Below are 23,286 nucleotides of genomic sequence, written 5' to 3' on the forward strand. Positions count from 1 at the left end.
CAGAGCTGACGCTAAATTAAAGTGCTTCCAACTTTCACTAGCGGTCTGTAACGGTTTTAACTAGTACCTAGGCCAGTGTAAAAGAAGGGACAGCAGCCACCAGAGACCGGGGCGGAAAGGGCGGGGCCCTTCGACGGAAGGGGCGGGGCGCAATGACCCCGCGGCCCCTTCTGGTGTCAATTTAGTGGCGGGAAAAGCGGTCCGTTCTAGGGCAGAGTGTGCCAGTCCTAAGTGGTAGCTCTTCGCGCCGCGGATGGAGACGCAGTCCGAGGAGCAAGCCGCTGCCGAGACCGCGGACTCCAGAGGGGAAGGCGAGCCGCCGCAGGTCGCCGGCGCCCAGGCGGCGCGTCCCGAGGACCGCATGACCCTGCTGCTCAGGTTGTTCCCTCTGGCCGGCTGGGCGGGAACCAAGAGGGCGTCGTGGCTAAGAGCTCCCCGCTTTGCTTAGAATGTCCAGGGTTCGAATTCAGCGTCGGTCGCTTAATGGCTGCGTGACTGCATCATTCACTTAAGCTCTTTAAGCCCCTTTCTTCATCTTGGCAAAGGAGAGAAAAATGACAGCTTCCTAGCAGAGTTGCTGTGGGCATTAAACGAGATACTCTGGAGTCAGCGTTTAGCAGAGGGCCCTTAGAGCCTGCAGAGCTGTAATAACGCCTCCATTCTTACCCACTCATGCCCTGGGGCCCCGATTTTCGAGCCCTTTTGTGGGTTGCATGGAAGCCCTTTTGTGGGTTGCATGGAAGCCCTGATACACTGGAGGGAGGTGACTCCGCCCTTTTCTGTTACAGCTGTGGCCCTTTTCAATCCAGAAGCTTCATTTGTTATATTTTCTACCAGGAAGCAACGTCTCTACGTTGCTAGGGCAAGATTTGATGAGAAAGGACATCAGTCTTTTACACCAGTGGGCAACTGTGGCCCTGGCCTTATCCATCCTACTCTGTTTTTGTGTGACCCCCCTCAAGCTAAGAATAGTTTTCATGTGTTTAAATGGTTGGGGGGGGGAAATCACAAGAATATTTAATAACAGATGAAAATTATATGAAATTAAATTTCAGTCCCCTTAAGTAAAGTTTTATTGGAACACAACTTTCCTGCTTCAAGGACTGAGTTGAGTAGTTACAGCAGATACTGTATGACTCAAAGCCTAAAATATTTGCTATCTGGTCCTTTACAGAAAAAAATTTGCAGATTTCTGTTCTAAATCAAAACTAGGTGATTAAAAAAAAAAAAAAAAGCTTTGTAAAAGTATTTCGGCTTTACCACTGCTTTGAAAGGCCTTGCCTAATAATAAACCTCACAGCCTCACTTTAAAAATTCCCTCCTACCAATGCACAACAGGTTCCCCCAAACATGAAATCTTGTAGCCCAGGTCTTACCTGAATCAGGATGAGGGAATTGTGGGTCCAAGTGGGGCTATTGGCCATGCCTCTGCTTGTGGCTTATCTGCACATTCTGCCTCCCCTCCCACCCCCACTTTCTCCTGCTCTTCACTCGTGGAAATTGTCAGGGAAATTTTTCACCTACAAGGGACTGCACGTCTTCTACTAGGATTCTGTCGGTATGGTTGGAAGTTGAGATAGTCATGTTTCTCTGTGGCTTTCCAACATCCAGTTATGATTGGTACAAGAAGGTCAGACCGTCCAGTTTCATTCAGTGATCGCCCTCGATTTCTTTGGCGTTGGTGTCAGTGACAACCTGAGATCACACTATTCCATATTTAAGCAGGCCAGCCTCATGGAGGCACTTTGGCAGCATCTGGGGCTCCAGAACCTCAGGATCAACCTTTTGTCTCATGATTTTGTAGATGTCATTGCCCAGGAGCTGCTCTGTAGGTTCAAGCAGATTTGATCTGATCGGCTTACTATAAAGAGTCTCTGTCAAACAGAGTTGTATTTCCCAAGACTCACCATCCTCTCCTTCAAAGGTTTCTCAAAGATGGAGGCATGCTTTCACCCATCCTCACATGATTGATGAACTTCTTTGTATTCCCTCAAGGTCTCACCCCAGTCTTTGGACCATGTACCCGACCCTCTGAGAGTGAGTTGTGGGACCTGTAGACAGGGATAGGCAACAGTGATGGGAACTTAGTTATCGACAGTCTTTTATAATATATCCATCAGAGGAAGAAGTTTAGAAGACATCGGGTGGGAGCTCTTGCGTTTAACTATTCCCATTCATTTTATCTATGAGCCATTGGATCTGGTCAGTCCCTATCCAGAGTTCTTGGAGCCATATAGGAAAATGCTGCTGCAGTCCAGTGTCAATTCTGGACAGCCATATTAGCCACTGTCCACAGCTAGAGTATCCCATGGCTTTCTTGAATGCATATATGGGCTTCGTCAACTCCTGGAAAGAATAGCTTCCCTGTATTACCTTCCCCTATTCCCTTATCTGTTGTGTATTCCACTTAGGAAGAAATGCCCAAAAGAGGTCCTGGCTACCAAACACTATTCTCTCACAAAGGTCCACCTGACTCATTTTGATCTATTTCTTTGTGTAGCCCTTTTCTTTAAGCCTCATTTCAGTATGACCCATTAAGAATAAATTTAAAAATCAAATTTTAAACTTTTCCTCACAGATGCTGTTTTCCTGCTGTATTTCATTTTGAGTATTTTTCTGAGGCCTTAAATTCTTTATGCCCGTTTTAAATAAAATAGGCCAAACTGGAAGACCTTAATGCTATTTATTTATACTCATTTTGTTGCATCAGCTTGCAAAAAAGATGAGTTGATTTATCATGTAGTAATGAGTAAAACCTCAATAAATATATAACTTTCTTCTCTTTATCTGTTTTCAGGCTAAGAGCACAGACCAAACAACAACTCTTGGAATATAAATCAATGGTTGATGCAAGTAAGTATTTTCATTTTCAAATAAGGTTTTGTGAGTTTGTTGATGAACAGTACTCCAGGGCAAACACCAATTTTACAAAAATTTATTTATTTAGGGAATGGGAGGGCCAGCATAATGCAGTACTATACCCTGTAAGAAGGCAAAAGCAGGCTTGCCCTGGCCCTAAGGAACTAGTTAGGAATTCAAGAAATGTATATAAAACAAGTAAATAACAATACAAGACAATTAAGTTCTGTTGATCAGAGAATTGGGAAATCCCTGTGGGCTTAGGGAATCACAAAACTTGCTACCACCATCAACAACCTGAACATTAAATTAGCAGATTAGATGATTGTTAAGCAAGTGATCTGAGACCTATACTTTGAGAAACACTGTATTATTGGCATGAGAGCAGAAGAGGCATAAAGACGTAAGTGAAAATTTTCAATTCTAAACACAGAAAAATTTTAAATTTATCTTTTAAAATTATTAATCCAGAAATCTCAGGGACCAAGAGAGTAGTAAAATGATGGTTTAGTCATCCTGAAGTAATAACCACCTAATAGCCACCTGATTTATTGTAAGCCCTTGGGTCACAAAGATAGATTTTGGTTACTCTTTCTTTCTCTATGAAATAAGCTTAAAGAGTAAAATCAAATAGTACACTAGGTGGAGTCAAGAATTGTGGAGGGACTTCCCTGGTGGTCCAGTGGATGAGACTCTGCGCTTCCAGCGCAGGGGGCCCAGGTTAAATCCCTGGTCAGGGAACTAGATCCCACATGCATGCCGCAACTAAGAAGCCTGCGTGCCGCAACTAAAAGAACCCATGTGCCGCAACTAAGGCCTGGCACATCCAAAATAAATAAATAAATAAATCTTTTTAAAAAAAAAAATTGTGGAAAAGCTAAGGCACCTCATAGATGTCTTAATCACTTCCCTGAATCCGTGTTTGAACTTAGGTAATTTTTGAGCTCTGCTCAAGCTGTCTTTAAGGCCATAGATCTGAAGGCATTTCTGGTGTGTTTTCCATCTCCATTCCAGGGTTTCTAAAGTCATATTATGCAAAAAACCAAACCAAACCAAACCCTAAAAAAATGGGCCCCCCAGCCTGTTTTCTGCTTACTGTAACTAGTAACTATAGGAACTAGGATATGAACCAGGCCTTCTTGCCTCCAAAGCCATGTCCCTTTTGTTACATCAATAATGCTTACCTCCTGAAAAAGTATATCTATTACATATATAAAAAAAAAAAATATATATATATATATATATATATATAAAATGAATCACTTTGCTGTATACCTGAAACTGATACAACACTGTAAATCAACTATACTTCAATTTAAAAAATGCTTACCTCAAAGATGGTTAGTAGGTCACTGCCCTTCCCCTGGAGGAATTAATGGTGTTCTTGTTTCCAAAGCCCATGTTCCTTGTATTAAACCAATTATGTTTACCTTAGAGATGAGAAGTAGGACATGCCTAATGCTTTTTCTGGCATGAGAGCCCACATAATAAAAAAGTATATTTGATCTTAGACGATGAGGTATAGGGGAAAAGCTATTCAAAATTTGGACCATTGAAAAATTATCTCTATGAGTATTCCTGCACTCATAGTTGAATGAATTGATGCTAGGGATGGAGATATGGTGTTGAACAAGGCAGACTTTACCCTCATGGAGCTTAAATTCTATGTAGCAAAACAGGTAAGCAAAGAAACATGTGAGATAATTATGAGGTGAGGTAAATGTGATGAAGGAAATAATGGTGTGATAAGAGGGAGTGTCTACTTTAGATAGAGGAATCAGAGACGGCTTCTTCGAGAAGATGACCTTAAAGCTAAAATCCAAGTGATAAAAGAGTCTGCCTCCTCATGCAGTTCTTGTTTTCCCTGTATAGATAATTTTATTTTTAAAGGGTTGTGACATCTGAAAACTTGAGTAGATTTAATAGTCCACACTCTAGAATTTCTACAACTAAAGGAGAGGACAGATTTGAAGCAGACCATAAGTAGTTAGGTTGTAGTCTTTGAGAGAAGATATTTGTCTAAAATTGATTAGTGTTTTACCATTAAAAAATATATTACTGAGACTTTATTGCGTGAAGAAATTTTTTTTACAATAAGTGCATCTATTTTAAGGGTACAATTTGTTGAGTTCTGACAAATGTATATATCTCTGTAACTACCACCCCAATCAAGACATAGAACATTTCTGTCACACCTCCCCATGCCACTTGACACTCAGTCCCCACCCTGACCCCAGCAACCATCAATTTGATTTCTGTTGCTATAGATTTGTCTTCTAGAGTTGTGCTGTCCAATACAGTAGCCACTAGCTACAGGTGGCCTTTTAAAGTTAAGTTAATTAAAATCAAATAAAATTTAAAATTCTTTGTTGCACTAATCACATATCAAATGCTTAAGCCACAATGTGGCTGGTGGCTACCATATTGGACAGTGCAGATATTAAGCATTTCATTCATCACAGAAGAGAACAGTGCTTTGGACAGCACTGTTCTAGAATTTGATGTAAATGGATTTATATGGTATGTATTTTTTTGTTTCTGACATCTTCCTTTTGTGACTTAATTCGTGTAACAAAATTCACCATTTTTTTTTAGTTTATTTATTTTTTGGCCATGTTGGGTCTTCGTTGCTGTGCGTGGGTTTCTCTAGTTGCAGCGAGCGGGGGCTACTCTTCACTGCACTGTGTGGGCTTCCCACTGCAGTGGCTTCTCTTACTGTGGAGCACAGGCTCAGTAGTTGCAGCGTGTGGGCTCAGTAGTTGCAGTGCACAGGCTCTAGGGTGTGCAGGCTTCAGTAGATGTGGCACGTGGGCTCAGTAGTTGTGGCGCACGGGGTTAGTTGCTCCGTGGCATGTGGGATCTTCCCAGCCCAGGGCTCGAACCCGTGTCCCCTGCATTGGCAGGCAGATTCTCAACCACTGCGCCACCAGGGAAGCCCCTTACCCATTTTTTAATTGGATTGTTAGTCTCATTGAGTTTGAGTTCTTTAATTATAACTGAATACATGATGTATTCTATTAAACACTAAAGAATAAAATATTCACTCCTTTAAAAACAAGAATACAGTCCTTTTTCAGGTAAATAAATAAATATATATGTGTGTGTGTATATACATATGTATACATATATATGGCAGAAATTTTCTCCTAGTTTGTTGCTTGCTTTTTTATTTCCTTAACGGTGTCTTTTGAGGAGCAGAAGGCATTAATTTTGATGAAGCACTATTTTTCACTCTTTTCTTTTGTGGTTTGTGGTTTTTGAGTTCTTTCTAAGAAACTGTGACTACCCCAACGTTGCAAAGATTTTCTCCTGTGTTTTGTTCTAGAAGTCTTAAGGTTTTAGGTTTAACATTCAGGACTGTGATTCTTTTTTTTTTTTTTTAACATCTTTATTGGAGTATAATTGCTTTACAATGGTGTGTTAGTTTCTGCTGTATAACAAAGAGAATCAGCTATACATATACATATATACCCATATCTCCTCCCTCTTGTGTCTCCCTCCCACCCTCCCTATCCCACCACTCTAGGTGGACACAAAGCACCGAGCTGATCTCCCTGTGCTCTGTGGCTGCTTCCCACTAGCTATCTGTTTTGTATTTGGTAGTGTGTATATGACTATGCCACTCTCTCACTTCGTCCCAGCTTGCCCTTCCCCCTCCCCGTGTCCTCAAGTCCATTCTCTATGTCTGTGTCTTTATTCCTGTCCTGCCCCTAGGTTCTTCAAAACCATTTTTTTTTTTTTTTTTTAGATTCCATATATATGTGTTAGCATATGGTATTTGTTTTTCTCTTTCTGACTTACTTCACTCTGTATGACAGACTCTAGATCCATCCACCTCACTACAAATAACTCAATTTCGTTTCTTTTTATGGCTGAGTAATATTCCATTGTGTATATGTGCCACATCTTCTTTATCCATTCATCTGTTGGTGGACACTTAGGTTGCTTCCATGTCCTGGTTATTGTAAATAGACCTGCAGTGAACATTGTGGTACATGACTCTTTTTGAATTATGGTTCTCTCAGGGTATATGCCCAGTAGTGTGATTGCTGGGTCGTATGGTAGTTCTATTTTTAGTTTTTTGAGGAACCTCCATACTGTTCTCCATAATGGCTGTATCAGTTTACATTCCCACCAACAGTGCAAGAGGATTCCCTTTTCTCCACACCCTCTCCAGCATTTGTTGTTTGTAGATTTTCTGATGATGGCCATTCTTAACAGTGTGAGGTGATACCTCATTATAGTTTTGATTTGCATTTCTCTAATGATTAGTGCATTTCTCTAATGAAAGGATGTTGAGAATCCATTCATGTGTTTGTTGGCAATCTGTATATCTTCTTTGGAGAAATGTCTCTTTAGGTCTTCTGCCCATTTTTGGATTGGGTTGTTTGGTTTTTTGATATTGAACTGCATGAGCTGCTTGTATATTTTGGAGATTAATCCTTTGTCAGTTGCTTCGTTTGCAAATATTTTCTCCCATTTTGAGGGTTGTCTTTTGGTCTTGTTTATGGTTTCCTTTGCTGTGCAAAAGCTTTTAAGTTTCATTAGGTCCCATTTGTTTATTTTTGTTTTTATTTCCATTTCTCTAGGAGGTGGGTCAAAAAGGATCTTGCTGTGACTTATGTCAGAGTGTTCTGCCCATGTTTTCCTCTAAGAGTTTGATAGTGTCTGGCCTTACATTTAGGTCTTTAATCCATTTTATTTTTGTGTATGTTATTAGGGAGTGTTCTAATTTCAATCTTTTACATGTAGCTGTCCAGTTTTCCCAGCACCACTTATTGAAGAGGCTGTCTTTTCTCCATTGTATATTCTTGCCTCCTTTATCAAAAATAAGGTGACCATATATGTGTGGGTTTATCTCTGGGCTTTCTATCCTGTTCCATTGATCTATATTTCTGTTTTTGTGCCAGTACCATACTGTCTTGATTACTGTAGCTTTGTCGTATAGTCTGAAGTCAGGGAGCCTGATTCCTCCAGCTCCAATTTTCTTTCTCAAGATTGCTTTGGCTATTCAGGGTCTTTTATGTTTCCATACAAATTGTGCAATTTTTTGTTCTAGTTCTGTGAAAAATGCCATTGGTAGTTTGATAGGGATTGCATTGAATTTATAGATAGATATTCGGTAGTATAGTCATTTTCACAGCGTTGATTCTTCCAATCCAAGAACATGGTATATCTCTCCCTCTGTTTGTATCATCTTTAATTTCTTTCATCAGTGTCTTATAGTTTTCTGCATACAGGTCTTTTGTCTCCTTAGGTAGGTTTATTCCTAAGTATTTTATTCTTTTTGTTGCAATGGTAAATGGGAGTGATTCCTTAATTTCTCTTTCAGATTTTTCATCATTAGTATATAGGAATGCAAGAGATTTCTGTGCATTAATTTTGTATCCTGCTACTTTGGGATTAACTTTTCTGTATGGTGTGCGCTAAGTAAGGATCAAGGTTCATTTGTTTTCCATATAGAAATCCAGTTTTTCTAGCACTGTTTGTTGAAAAGACTTTTCTTTATCCATTGTATATGTGTAGGTCTATTTCTGGACTTTTTCTTTTGTTCCTTTGAGGTATTTGTCTATCTTTACAATGGTACTACACTGTTTAGATTACTGTAGCTTTATAGTAAGTCTTGATTATCAGCTCTTGTAAGTCCTTCAACATTCTTTGTCAAAATTGCTTTGACTCTTCTTGGTCCTTTGTTTTTCTATATGCACTTAAAATCAGTTTGTCAATTTCTACAGATTTGACTGGGATTTGAGTGGGATCTGTAGATCAATATGGGTGAAATTGTTATATTAGCGATAATGATTCTCCCAATACATGTAGATAGTGTATCTTTCCATTTCAGTATTTTGTAGTGGGGACTTCCCTGGTGGCGCAGTGGTTAGGAATGCACCTGCCAGTGCAGGGGACACGGGTTTGAGCCCTGGTCCGGGAAGATCCCACATGCCACGGAGCAACTAAGCCCATGCACCACAACTACTGAGCCTGTGCTCTAGAGCCTGCGAGCCACAACTACTAAAGCCTGCGTGCTGCAACTACTGAAGCCCGTGTGCCTAGAGCCCATGCTCCACATTAAGAGAAGCCACCGCAGTGAGAAGCCCACGCACCACAACGAAGAGTAACCCCTGCTCGCCACAGCTAGAGAAAGCCCACATGCAGCAATGAAGACCCAACACAGCCAAAAACAAATTAATTTATTAATTAAATTAAATTAACTTATAGTATTTGGTAGTGTTCAGTGTATAGGTCATACACGTATTTTGTTAAATTTATCCGTAAGTAGTTTGTGTTTTTGCATTCAATTTTACATGTTTTTTCTTTTTTTAAATTTATTTATTTATTTTTGTGTGTGTTGGGTCTTCGTTTCTGTGTGAGGGCTTTCTCTAGTTGCGGCGAGCGGGGGCCACTCTTCATCGTGGTGCGCAGGCCTCTCACTATCGTGGCCTCTCTTGTTGCGGAGCACAGGCTCCAGACGTGCAGGCTCAGTAGTTGTGGCTCACGGGCCTAGTTGCTCCGTGGCATGTGGGATCTTCCCAGACCAGGGCTCGAACCCATGTCCCCTGCATTGGCAGGCAGATTCTCAACCACTGCGCCACCAGGGAAGCCCCTGTATTTTTAAATTTTGATTTCCTATTGTTTGTTGCTAATATATAGACATACAGTTTTTTTTTTTTACATTGATCTTGTTCATTTTTTACTCTTTTTCTATCATTCTAAAACTGTGCTGTCTGACGTGTTAGCCATTAGCTCCATGTGACCGTTGAACACTTGAAATGTGGTTAGTCCTCACTGAGAAGGACTATAAATGTAAAATATGCACAGAAGAAAAGATTGTGAAATATTTCACTAGTAATTAGAAATTGATTACATGTTGAAATGACAATATTTTGGATCTATTGGGTTTAATAAGCTATATTAAAATTAATTTTACTTGTTTCTTTTGTAGTGTGGAAATGAAATTAAAAATTGCATATTTGGTTTGCAATTGTGGCTTACATTATATTTCTGTTGGAGAATGCTTTTATAAAATACTACTAACATCAAAAATTTATTTATTTGTAGATGAAGAAAAAACTCCAGAACAAATCATGCAGGAAAAGCAAATTGAAGCGTAGGTCATATTTTAAAATTTTAGTTGTGGTTTTTACAGATTTAATAATATTATCCATCTTACAATATTGTCTTTCTTTTTCCTTTCCTTTTTTTTCCCAAGTAATTTGTCATGCACGTATTGAGAAGTTGTTGATATGGGCTGTAGACTTACATGCACATGAGTGATCGTATTAGCACTTTTGGCATCCTCCACACCTTAACAAGATACTTAGCAAAGTATCATAGCAGGAATCAGTTTACCAAATCTGTAAATGCATAGGTGTGGGGAGCCTGTAGAATACTTTTATTTAGAGAACAGGAATTTTACTTTCTTCAAAGATTTACTTTATACCTTTATTCCAGTAGTTACTTTTTCTGATATTGCTGAAATTCTTTTGTTCATGCTTCTTTGGCAGTAAAATTGAAGAACTGGAAAAGGAAATTGAAGAGGCAAAAATTGCTTTTGAAATGAAAAAGCTTGCGTTAGACAGGTAATTATTACCTTTTAAGTATGCAAAATGGGTATGGCTCAAGGTGGAGGGGCTATTTTGACTAGTCTGAAGTAGTCAATCAAAATGATGTTTAGATAATGGTCCCACAAATTTTGAACGCTGAGGGAAAAGTTACATCATTTGTTAATGTCTTCATTTGAAGAAGTTACAGAAGATAGGGTTAATAAGGAAATGTCAATCAAGACAATAAAAGTGTGAGGTTAAATCTCATTCTGTGTTTGAAAGGATTATATGGATTCATTTACTCCAGTAACTTTTTTAAAAAAATATTTATTTATTTTATTTTATTTTTCGGCTGCATCGGGTCTTAGTTGGGGCATGCGGGATCTTCGTTGCGGCGCGTGGGCTCCTCTCTAGTTTTGGCGCTTGAGCTCAACAGTTGCGGCATGCAGGCTCTCTAGTTGTGGCTTGTGTGCTCAGTAGTTGTGGCTCAAGGGCTTAGTTGTCCCACGGCATATGGGATCTTAGTTCCCCGACCAGGGATCGAACCCGTGTCCCCTGAATTGGAAGGTGGATTCTTAACCACTGGACCACCAGGGAAGTCCCCTATTCTAGTAACTCTTAATGGAGTGAAAGAATTGTCATTGAGTTTAAATATATTTTTAATTTTAGGCTTTGCATATATATTTTAAAATTCATTCAACAAATATTTGAGTGCTTACTGTGTCGTAAGCTTTGTGCTGGAGCTGGCATACAGTTGTTAATAAGACAAACAGTGGTCTCTATTATAGACTTACGATCTGAATTAATAATCTCAATTATGTGAATGACTCTAACAGTTTTTTCCTTGTATTTCTGGCCGTCCCAGATGAATTTATTTACATTTAATTGAAAAGTAGTTAAAGCCCTTTTAATTGCTTCTAGCAGTGAACTTTTTTCCCTCATTTCATATGCTGGCTCATTATATAGATCATATTTTTTAACTAAGGTGACTTCAGAGCTATTAAGATATCCCTCTTTAATGAAATGACTAATATTGCTGAGCTGATTGCCTTTTTTTTTTTTTTTTAATTTATTTTTGGCTGCTTTGGGTCTTCATTGCCGTGCACAGGCTTTCTCTAGCTGCGGTGAGCAGGGGCTACTCTTCTTTGCGGTGCATGGGTTTCTCATTGCAGTGGCTTCTCTTGTTGCGGAGCACAGGCTCTAGGTGTGTGGGCTTCGGTAGTTGTGGCTCGCAGGCTCAGTGGTTGTGGCTCTCGGGCTCTAGAGCACAGGGTCAGTAGTTGTGGCGCGCAGGCTTAGTTGCTCCATGGCATGTGGGATCTTCCCGGACCAGGGCTCGAACCTGTGTCCCCTGCATTGGCAGGCGGATTCTTAACCACTGCGTCACCAGGGAAGCCCCGATTGCCTTTTTATTATTATTTATTAACTATTTGAATTTAAAAATAAATTACAGTGCTTGCTTGTACATAGACACATTTTAAAGTTCACCATCAAGTATGGTTTTGTATTCCCTAACTCTACCCATTTCGGGCCCATGTTGATCTCTGTAGTACCTTTTTTTTTCTTCCAGTTTTATTGAGATATAATTGACATACAGCACTGTATAAGTTTAAGGTGTGCAGCATAATGTTTTGACTTACATGCATCCTGAAATGATTATCACAGTAGGTTTAATGGACATCCATCATCTCATATAGATACAAAATTAAAGAAATAGCAAAAAAAAATTTTTTCTTGTGATGAGAACTCTTAGGATTTATTCTCTTACAACTTGCATATATAACTTACAGCAGTGTTAAACATGTTTATCGTGTTGTACATTACATTTTGTAGTGCCTTAATGCTTCCTCGCAGCCCCGCACCAAGGTGGACGGCTTGGAGAGCAAGTTCAGGCTGGGTGTCAGGTCTGCTCAGCCCCCGTCTCTGGCCATATGCACAACCGCATGCAACAACCCCATCCATATTGGTGTTCCTTCATATTTCTATAACTTACTTATCAAAGTATTTCCCATATGATACTGTTTAAAAACCTACTTTTGTTTTGTTATATTTAAAGAGAAATCAATCTTCACCTTGTCGTATTTTTAAATTTTCTTTTTCAATGTACCCTAAATGTTATCCATGTTTTATAATGGAAGCTTTTTTCCTCTATAGGATGCAGCTTTCAAGTGCACTTAAAAAACACCTGGAGAAAATTAACACCAAGACTAGGTATGTTTTTTTGTTTGTTTTATTTTATTTTTTCTGGATTTGGTAAGGATGGGAATAAGGGAGATCTGCATAATGACTAGTTCCATGAATTTTTTTTTTTTTAATTACCTGTCACTGCCGACCACCTTTATCTGGGGAATAAGAAACATGACAGAATTTCTGTGGGCCCTTCTCATCATTACAACTTTTATAGTCCTGTTGACATCTTGTTTCATATAGATCGGGACCCTAAGAAGCAATGGAGGTTTTACCTATACAATCTGGGATTTTTTTTTTTTTTTTTAATATTTATTTATTTATTTGGCTGCACCAGGTCTTAGTTGCGGCATGTGGCATCTAGTTCCCTGACCAGGGATCAAACCCGGGCCCCCTGCATTGGGAACGTGGAGTCTTAACCACTGGACCACCAGGGAAGTCCCCAATCTGAGAATTTTGAAGGAAGGTTGTTTTTGTTTTTGTTTTTAATAAATTTATTTGTTTTATTTATTTATTTTTGGCTGCATTGGGTCTTTGTTGCTGTGCGCGGGCTTTCTCTAGTTGCGGTGAGAGGGGGCTACTCTTCGTTGCGGTATGCGGGCTTCTCATTGCAGTGGCTTCTCTTGTTGCGGAGCACATGCTCTAGGCACATGGGCTTCAGTAGTTGTGACATGCGGGCTCAGTAGTTGTGGCTCGCAGGCTCTAGAGCGCAGGCTCAGTAGTTGTGGCACACGGTCTTAGTTGCTCCACGACATGTGGGATCTTCCTGGACCAGGGCTTGAACCCATGTCCCCTGCATTGGCAGGCGGATTCTCAACCACTGTGCCACCAGGGAAGCCCCTGAAGGAAGGTTTTGAAAGTTAACTTTCATTTGGGATTTACTGTAAAACAGGAGCAATGCTATCTCATTTAAGCCAACAACAACTTAATGAGATAGGAAATATACTCCTCATTTTTTTATTGGCAGAAATGAGCTTGCATAGGTGCAGTAATTTGCCTGGCAATCAAGGTCATCTCTAATCTGATCCTAAGTGCCTGGCCACCGGGGCCTTACCTGTGATTTTATCTCCCAAAGCTCTAATCTTGTGATAAAATACCACCACCACCACCACCCCACTGTTGGCACCGGAAAAGTACCAAGATGGATCTGGCACTTTTTCTATCTGGACGTCTTAGCCCAGACTGATACCCATTCCTCCCATATTCCATTTAACTCCAGGATTACATAAATCCTAAAATCTGAATTTGAGCTCTCTAAATATTGCTCCCCCATGAAAGGAGAGCTTAAAACATTCTTGAGTTAAAGGAGTGCAGGATAGATTCATCGCATTGACACCAAAGACAGCACAAAGCCAGGTAGGCTAAGGCAGCGCCTTTAGCCCGTCTTAAAGTTTACAACCACGTATAGCTGTAACTAGCAGAAAATGAGTTCAGCTCTCACAGGTCTGTGCAAATAGTCCCCTTTTTCAGCCTCCCAGGTAAACTCCTTCTACAGTGTTTCTCACGCCTGGCTGATTATCAGGATAATTAGTATTTTCACAATGGTCACATTGCTGGTCCCATCCCAAACCTGCTGACTCAGAATCTCTGAAGCTGGGAAGCTGGCAATCCACATTTAACAAGCCTCCCAAGGGATTGTGGCACTCTGTAATTTGAGAACCACTATTCTCGACCAGTCTTTTTTCCACCCTTTTACTCCAGCCGTACTAAACTGCTTGATCTAGGTAATCTTCATAATTACACTTGACCCTTGAACAACCTGGGTTTCAACTGCCCAAGTCCACTTATATGCAGGTTGTTTGGGGTTTTTTTCGATAAATATGGTACCTGTATTTTCATTTTACAGATCTTTAAATTAACTAAATATGGGGGAAGATTGTGTTTAGTTAGAGGTCACAATATGTGGAATCAGAAGAACTAGGGTTTGATCCAAACTGTTTCAGCTTTCTGCCCTTGGGTGAGTCATTTAATTCCTTTGTTTTTGAGGCAGAGATAGCAGTGCTCTTGACTGTGTGGGATGGTTGGTGTCCCTAACCACTCACCCCACCCGCATTGTTCAAGGTTCAACTGTACTTTACATCCTTTAAGACTCAAGGATTTCCCTTGTTCCACCCTTTGCACAACTCTTACAAGGGTTCATATCCATTACTGGTTGTAATGAAACCATATGATGGTTGTGGATTTATTTTTTCCCCCATAAGATTCTTTCCTCTTTGAAAACATGTACTATGTTTTATTCTATTTTATATTCCTGGTGCCTGGCACAGTCTTGCCATGTAGTAGTCACTCAGAAATACTTGTTGGAGGGGCTTCCCTGGTGGCGCAGTGGTTGAGAATCCGCCTGCCAATGCAGGGGACACGGTTTCAAGCCCTGGTCCAGGAAGATGCCACATGCCGCAGAGCAACTAAGCCCATGCACCACAACTACTGAGCCTGCACTCTAGAGCCCGCGAGCCACAACTACTGAGCCCGCACGCCTAGAGCCCGTGCTCCGCAACAAGAGAAGCCCCCGCTCGCCACAACTAGAGAAAAAGCCCGTGCGCAGCAACAAAGACCCAACGCAGCCAAAAATAAATAAATTAACTAATTTAAAAAGAAAAAAAAATACTTGTTGGAGAAATGGGAATAAAAGCAGTTTATTCAGTGCAACTATTCTGTATGATATGATAATGGTAGATACATGTCATTATACATTTGTCAACTCATAGGATGTACAACACCAAGAGTGAACCTTAACCCTAATGTAAACCATGGCCTCTGGGTGATAATGATGCGTCACTGTAGGTTCATCATTTGTAACAAATGGACCGCTCTGCTGGGGGAGGCTGTGCAACCGTGGGGGCAGCGTGTACGTGGGCTTCCCTTCTACTCGGTTCTGCTGTGAACCTAAAACTTGTCTAAAAACTAAAGTCTATTTCCAAAAAAAAAGCTATGTATTAGCAAGCTGTTAGGGTATTTTCTCCCTAAATATGAGATTTTTAGAAATGTTCCTGGGGAATTCCCTGGTGGTCCAGTGGTTAAGACTCCGAGCTTCCACTGCAGGGGGCACCGGTTCGATCCCTGGTCGGGGAACTAAGATCCCACATGCCATGCAGTGCGGCCAAGAAAAAAAACAAAAGAAATGTTATTTGATATTCTTTGTTGTCTGTGAGCAAAAATTTTTCTAGGGAAATGCATCTCTAATTCTAAACAGAAATTTAGTTTACATCAAACTTTTCCAGACTTATTTTGTTAAACAGTGACTTTCTATTGAAGTGTACAGTGAATATAATGAAAGTAAATATATGCTAACTGATTTCTTAATTGAGTTTTTTTAACTGTTAATAAATCATATTTTTTATTCCTTTTCAGTGTGCTCATGGATAACATGAAACAAATACTAAGTCTAAATAAATTAGTAATGAAATCACAGCAGGTAACTTTGAATATAAAGCTGCTTATGCATTCTCATGATTTCAGTAACATTCTTGCTGATAACTGTATGTGACTAAATAGGATTGCCCAAAGAGACTGATAAGGTTGGAATTCACTGTCCTTAAGTTTTCTCTCTTTTCCATAATTCCATTATTTCTGACTAATTATCTACTTATCATTTAAGCTACTTTTCCTTTCCCTTTTGTTGTGTGGAAACAGAGGAATTGAAAACTGGAGCTCTAGAAAATATGAATAGATAAAATTCAGTGATTTAAATATTATTGATGTGTTCTTAGGTTATGTGCCTTAATCTTTTTATTTCTATTAACAGGAAACTCGGGACGTGGAAGAAAAATTGCTTGATGTTAGAAAGAAGAGATTGCGTATGTAGAACACTTTTTTTTTTTTTGGAGAACACATTTTCACTTAATATGAAGATTGATAAGGCCAGATCTCTCAATCAGTGAAAAATTTTTTAATTTTCTTAAAACTTTGGACATAGCAATTTAAAAAGTAGTATATAAAATGGATTTTGCTTGATTTGCTGTTTTAGAACTTTAAATCACAAAAATTAAGACATTCTCAGTGGGGGAAAGAATATCAAATAATACAAAAAAGTATAATGTGAAAGCCATACCTCCGTCCTGTGTGACCGCAGTTAGGAGTACATCATTCCAGGCCTTTCCCCACACCCATATAAATGTATTTATATAAACATAATTTTTTTTTAAATTTATTTATTTTATTTTATTTTTGGCTGCGTTGGGTCTTCGTTGCTGTGCGCGGGCTTTCTCTAGTTGCGGGGCGCCGGCTTCTCATTGCGGTGGCTTCTCTTGTTGCCAAGCATGGGCTCTAGGCGCGCGGGCTTCAGTGGTTGCAGCATGTGGGCTCAGTAGTTGTGGCTCACGGGCTCTAGAGCGCAGGCTCAGTAGTTGTGGCGCATGGGCTTAGCTGCTCCGTGGCATGTGGGATCTTCCCAGAACAGGGCTCGAACCCGTGTCCCCTGCATTGGCAGGCGGATTCTTAACCACTGTGCCACCAGGGAAGCCCCCTAAACATAATTTTTAAATGATCACTTGATACATATGGTTCTACAGCTTTTTAACTTAATGAACATGAGGTGGCTTTTTGCATTGAAATGTTTTATTGAAATGTATTTCAGAAGTAACACATATTCTCTATAAAGAATTTAGAAACAGAAAAACGTACATAGGAAAAGTTAAATTTTTAATTTTATCAAGAGATAATCGATCTTCAATGCTTCTTATTTATAAAATAAAATTGGTATAATTTTATTCTGTGTTGTAAACTGCTTTTTTCATTTAACAGTATAGGCATGATTTATTATTTTAAAACATTATGTAGATTTGCCTTTTTGTAAGTAATCTCAGGGTTAGAAGTAGTCCTGGTCATCTGATCTAATCACCTTTTGGCTTTTTCTCCATTGCATTCCTGTCAAGGAACCAAGCTCCTGAGATACACCCATTTATGTTTTCAAATACTATCTGTCCCCAACTTATGATGTTTCGACTTAATGATTTCTTGACTTTATGATGATATGCATTTAGTAGAAACTGAATTCAGATTTTGAATTTTGCTCTTTTCCTGGGCTAATAACATACTCCCATATGATGCTGGGCAGCAACATTGAGCCCCAGCTCCTATCAGCCACGTGATCACAAGGGTAAAAAACCAATACACTTACAACTATTACGTTTTTCACCTTCAGTACAGTATTCAGTAAATTACATGAGATATTTAACACATTGTTATAAAACAGGCTTTGTGTTAGATGATTTTGCCCATTTGCAGGCTAATGTAAGTGTTCTGAGCATGTTTAAGGTAGGCTAGGCTAAGCTGTGATGTTTGATAGATTAGGTGTACTAAATGCGTTTTTGACTTAGGATATTTTCAACTTAAGATGGGTTTATCAGGAAGATCTCTAGTTTAGTTCTCAGAACATTTCGGGAACAACAACAAAAAATGGTTGATGGTATTTATCCCTGGAGAAGGGAATCTTACCTTTCCTTGAAAATTCATCTTGTTGATATTGTAATTTTTGTAAATAAAGGGGGGGAAAGTATTTCCTTACATATATCTCCTGCTATTTTTTTGGCAACCCAGAGTAAGTCCTCTTTGACATGATGCCACAGCAAACGTTTGTAGACAGTATCTTTGTCATACATACATACCTTGAACATCTCACAGAGGACATTACCAAGTATGAAATTAAAATATTGGTGTTTTGCACCAGAGAAATCATTTTCAGATCAAAATGGAACTGCAGCCTAAAATGCTGCTTATTAAAAATTTTCTCTTGACTGAAATAATCAGTAACTGTTCTGCTTCATAAGTTTTCAAGATTCTTGTTTATAGGAGTTATCATATATAGTATATCGTTTTATTTTTAACCCAATAGAGTTAAAACAAGCTTCAGAAAGGAAGCTTTTAGAAATACAGTCTGAAAAGAACAAACAGAAAGATGATTTGGCTAGTATGGAAAATTCGAGCAAGATAAAGACCATACAACAAAACCTGGAGATGGAGATACAGATTACTACAGTTATTCAACATGTGTTCCAGGTAATATTTTTATAAAATAGGAAGGGGGGTAAAGAACTTTTAAAAAATGATTGGTTCTATTACTTTCAGGCTTATTTTCATTTAGTTTTTGATCTTACTAAATAATTCAGTACTGAATATCGATCTGTTTACATATATCTTGAATTTATGTCTATTTAGCATTTAAGGGTTTGGTTTTTTGTTATAGTTAGACCTTAGGCATTTATAAATGGAAATGATTTCAGCAGCTCTGTGGAGGCAGAATGGTATAACGGTGGAGAACATTAGACTCCTAGTTGGGAAATGGGGAAAACATGGATGCAGGTGATGGGAATCTAGAGTTAAGATCCTGCCAGCTACTTAATAGTTGCTGAGGGACTTCCCTGGTGGCACAGTGGTTAAGAATCCGCCTGCCAATGCAGGGGACACGGTTCGATCCCTGGTCTGGGAAGATCCCACATGCCACGGAGCAAATAAGCCTGTGCGCTACAACTACTGAGCCTGCATGCCACAACTACTGAAGCCCACGCGCCTAGAGCGCATGCTCCGCAACAAGAGAAGCCACCGCAATGAGAAGCCCACGCACCGCTACAAAGAGTGGCCCCCGCTCGCTGCAACTAGAAAAAGCCCACGCACAAATAAATAAAATAAAATTAATTAATTAAAAAAAAAAAAAAGTTGCTGACCTTGAGGAAATTATTTAACTTTTCTAAGCATTAGTTTCCTTGTGTAGAAAGAGTGATTATTAGAACTAAAGGTGATAATTCATGTTAATCTGTTTAGCATAGTGTCTGGTCGAAGCAAATTCTCAATGAATGTTGGTAGTTATTGTCATGTCACGGTTTTTTTTATTTTTATTTTTTAAATTTATTTATTTATTTTTTGGCTGTGTTGGGTCTTCTTTGGTGCACACGGGCTTTCTCTAGTTCTGGCGAGCAGGGGCTACTCTTTGTTGTGGTGCTCGGGCTTCTCATTGCAATGTCTTCTCTTGTTGCAGAGCACGGGCTCTAGGCGCAGGGGCTTCAGTAGTTGTGGCACGCGGGCTCAGTAGTTGTGGCTCGCAGGCTCTAGAGCGCAGGCTCAGTAGTTGTGGCGCACGGGCTTAGTTCCTCCACAGCATGTGGGATCTTCCCGGACGAGGGATCGAACCCTTGTCCCCTGCATTGGCAGACGGATTCTTAACCACTGCACCACCAGGGAAGTCCCCATCGTGTCAGTTTTTAAATTTTATGTGTTCATTTAGCCTGGAGGTTTTTCTTTACTTTTTTTTTTTAATATATATTTATTTATTTATTTGGCTGTGCCGGGATCTTCATTGCTGCGTGCGGTATCTTTAGTTGCGGCATGCGAACTCTCAGTTGCGGCATGTGGGATCTAGTTCCCTGACCAGGGATCAATCCCGGGCCTCCTGTATTGGGAGAGTGGAGTCTTAGCCACTGGACCACCAGGGAAGTCCCTCTTTACTTTTTTTTTTTTTTTAATAAATTTATTTATTTTATTTATTTATTATTTTTGGCTACATTGGGTCTTCGTTGCTGTGCACGGGCTTTTCTCTAGTTGGGGTGCACGGGCGCTACTCTTCGTTGTGGTGTGCAGGCTTCTCATTGCAGGGGTTTCTCTTGTTGCGGAGCGCGGGCTCAGTAGTTGCAGCACATGGGCTCAGTAGTTGTGGCTTGCAGGCTCAGTAGTTGTGGCTCACGGGCTCTAGAGCACAGGCTCAGTAGTTGTGGCTCACGGGCTTAGTTGCTCTGCGGCATGTGGGATCTTCCTGGACCAGGGCTCGAACCCGTGTCCCATGCACTGGCAGGCGGATTCCTAACCACTGCGCCACCAGGGAAGCCCCCTCTTTACTTTTTTTTTCCTTTACTTTTTGAATTATAAAATGTCTCTGGAACTGTTGAGATGAAATACTTAAAACTACCAGTTTTCAATTATGAAGATACCCAGTTAAAACTGCCAATTATATGTAAAGCATATCCTTATAGAATATGAGGTCTTATATCTCACCATAAGAAATTCTTTCCCAGGTCTTACTCCTATTTTTTAGTAGCAACGGGTGATTTGATTAGGGATAACCAGATCCCCTAGGCTAACGTCAAGTGGAAGATTGCATAATAAGTACAGAATCATTTTAATTTTCTTTGGCACATGTTCCTTCCTACTGCTTTGAAATTTCTGTTATTCTGTGTTTCTTAGTTTTTATTCATATCCTCTAAATTAGTGTTAATTTTGATTTAATGAACCTATTGCTTTGTTGAACGGAATATAGCTTTGCCCAATCTTAGGAGCTCTCTTTGTTCCTAAAAGAAAAAGAGCCCTTAGTGGTTCAGTCATGTTTGAATGCTTACCTCCACCTGCCTTTGTAAATTTGACTGGATTTATATACACTATCCCTTTCATTCACTTATAGCAAAAATGTGCCTTATATAGGCCAAGGTTTTTCATATTTTTATATATAACAATTTAACACTTATTTTCTAAAATCTATTTTAACAGTATTTCAATTAGTAATTCAGTACCATTGAGCTGCAGTTTTTAAAAGAATAATGACCAGAGTTTTCATTAATTATAACCCTAATCATTCCTCCATTGTCTACTGCAAAAATATTCTTCACCTTTGTCAGGGTCTTAAAGCTTTACAAGGGCTAAAAACTAAGCTCTTCTTTTACCTCTTGTAAAAATAATGCGTGTTACTTACAATTCAATTGTTTTTCACCATAGAAGTGCAAAATGAACTCTGAACCACAGCTGCAATCTTTTTCCTTTAGGACACACTACCAGTATCCTTAATAGGTAAAAACTATCCACAAAAACTGGCAAAGCATAAAAATTATTGTAAACATTGTAAATATTCCCTAGCATTATGGAGATCAAGGTTGAAGTCTTACTGAAAGTAGAAATGGGGATACAAGAATGCATTACTATTTTTTCTCATCATCACAGAGTAAATGTTCACACCTAGTTCTGTAAATATTTGATAAGATCAGTGAAAGGATTTATTTTATTTTATTTATTTATTTATTTATTTTAAAGCTACCTTCTTTTTTTAAAATTTTATTTATTTGTTTTATTATTTATCTTTTGGTTGTGTTGGGTCTTCATTGCTGTGTGCAGGCTTTCTCTAGTTGCGGCGAGCAGGGCCTACTCTTCATTGCGGTGCGCGGGCTTCTCATTGCGGAGGCTTCTCTTGTTGCAGAGCACCGGTTCTAGGTGCGCGGGCTTCAGTAGTTGTGGCACATGGGCTCAGTAGTTGTGGCTCGCGGGTTCTAGAGCGCAGGCTCAGTAGTTAAGGTGCACGGGCTTAGCCGCTCCGTGGCATGTGGGATCTTCCCGGACCAGGGCTCGAACCCATGTCCCCTGCATTGGCAGGCGGATTCTTAACCACTGCGCCTCAGGAAGTCCCGAGGATTTTTTTTAAATCTTGTTAAATTTTTAAGAGTACTTAGAACTTTAATTAAAAAAATTTTTTTCTTAATTACAGAACCTCATTCTGGGGAGTAAAACCAACTGGGCAGAGGATCCTGCCCTTAAGGAAACTGTTCTACAGCTTGAGAAGAATCTCACCACGATCCAATAAGAATTCTATTTTGACATTTTTTTTGTTTCTGTCTTTAATGTCATTTAAATTGCAAATTTCAAGTGAAATGCTTTTCAGTGTTTTTGGAACTGTTCTAATACTGCAATTTTTTTTTAGCTTAACAGTGTTACATGGAATTTACTGCTTTAAATATGATAAAGTGACTGGCATAATCTAAAAGAATCTGAAAATCTTAGCCTTGGAAGGGTCCCAAAAGATATCTAGTCCAGCTTTCCACTGAATGTGGACTTTTTTTTTAACAACATTCCTGGAAGTCCCAACTCTCATTTGGAATACTTCTCTGTATTTGTTTGTCAACCAAAATATTGGAAAGTTAGAAAAGCATATCCACATCTTTATTTTTTTCAACTGTCAATTGTATTTTATTCAAATAAATCTCATTTTAGTTCTATCTCACTAGAGATTTTCTTTTGCCTTTTTAAAAAAAATTTGTGATATAATTGATATATAACATTGTGTAAGTTTAAGATGTACAACATGTTGATTTGACCACCATGGCATTAGCTAACACCTCCATCATGTTACATAATTATCATTTCTTTATCATGGTGAGGATATTTAAGATTACCCTCTTAGTAACTTTGAAGTATGTAATATAGTATTTTTAACTAGAATCACAGTGCTGTACATTATATCTCCAAAATTTATTCATCTTCTAACTGCAAGTTTGTACCCTTTGACCACCATTTCCCCAGTTCTCTCACTCCCCCATCCGCATTTTTAGACAGACACCCAAATAAAGCACCTCAATCATGAAAAAGAAAGAAAAAGAAAAACATATTCAAAATGTTAACAGTTGTGGTTATTATAGAAAAATTGTGACTTTTTTCTTTTGTATTTTTATGTTTATCGTGCATTACTTTTATAAGTTAAAAAATAAAAAGAATAAATATTATTCTATCTTATTAAAAAATAGAACTTGCCACCTTTTATAGAATCCAATTCCATTTTTGGAAAACTAATTTGAGCTCTTTATTAATTTGGAGCTGTTGATAATTTTTATAGACAATGTAGTGTTTTCAACATTCTTTTCAGATGGACTTTAAGGGATCCGTGCTCAGGGAACTAGATCCCACATGCATGCCGCAACTAACAGTTTGCATGCCGCAACTAAGAATTTGC

At 39.1% G+C, this 23,286-nt stretch overlaps 1 protein-coding gene and 1 pseudogene across 1 annotated transcript; both read left to right on the top strand.

Moving 5' to 3' along the window:
- Positions 1 to 178: 178 nt before the first annotated feature.
- On the top strand, positions 179 to 22,512 carry CENPH (centromere protein H). The gene is made up of 9 exons (XM_061187868.1): positions 179 to 378; positions 2,798 to 2,853; positions 9,919 to 9,967; positions 10,365 to 10,439; positions 12,558 to 12,614; positions 15,942 to 16,005; positions 16,336 to 16,387; positions 18,424 to 18,587; positions 22,048 to 22,512. The coding sequence occupies exons 1-9, from the start codon at positions 254 to 256 to the stop codon at positions 22,141 to 22,143; spliced, it is 738 nt and encodes a 245-aa protein (XP_061043851.1). The 5' UTR covers positions 179 to 253; the 3' UTR covers positions 22,144 to 22,512.
- On the top strand, positions 1,387 to 2,359 carry LOC133089510 (mesoderm-specific transcript homolog protein-like; annotated as a pseudogene).
- Positions 22,513 to 23,286: the final 774 nt, after the last annotated feature.

The sequence above is a fragment of the Eubalaena glacialis genome, chromosome 4, assembly GCF_028564815.1.
Source record: "Eubalaena glacialis isolate mEubGla1 chromosome 4, mEubGla1.1.hap2.+ XY, whole genome shotgun sequence".
Taxonomy (NCBI): Eukaryota; Metazoa; Chordata; class Mammalia; order Artiodactyla; family Balaenidae; genus Eubalaena; species Eubalaena glacialis.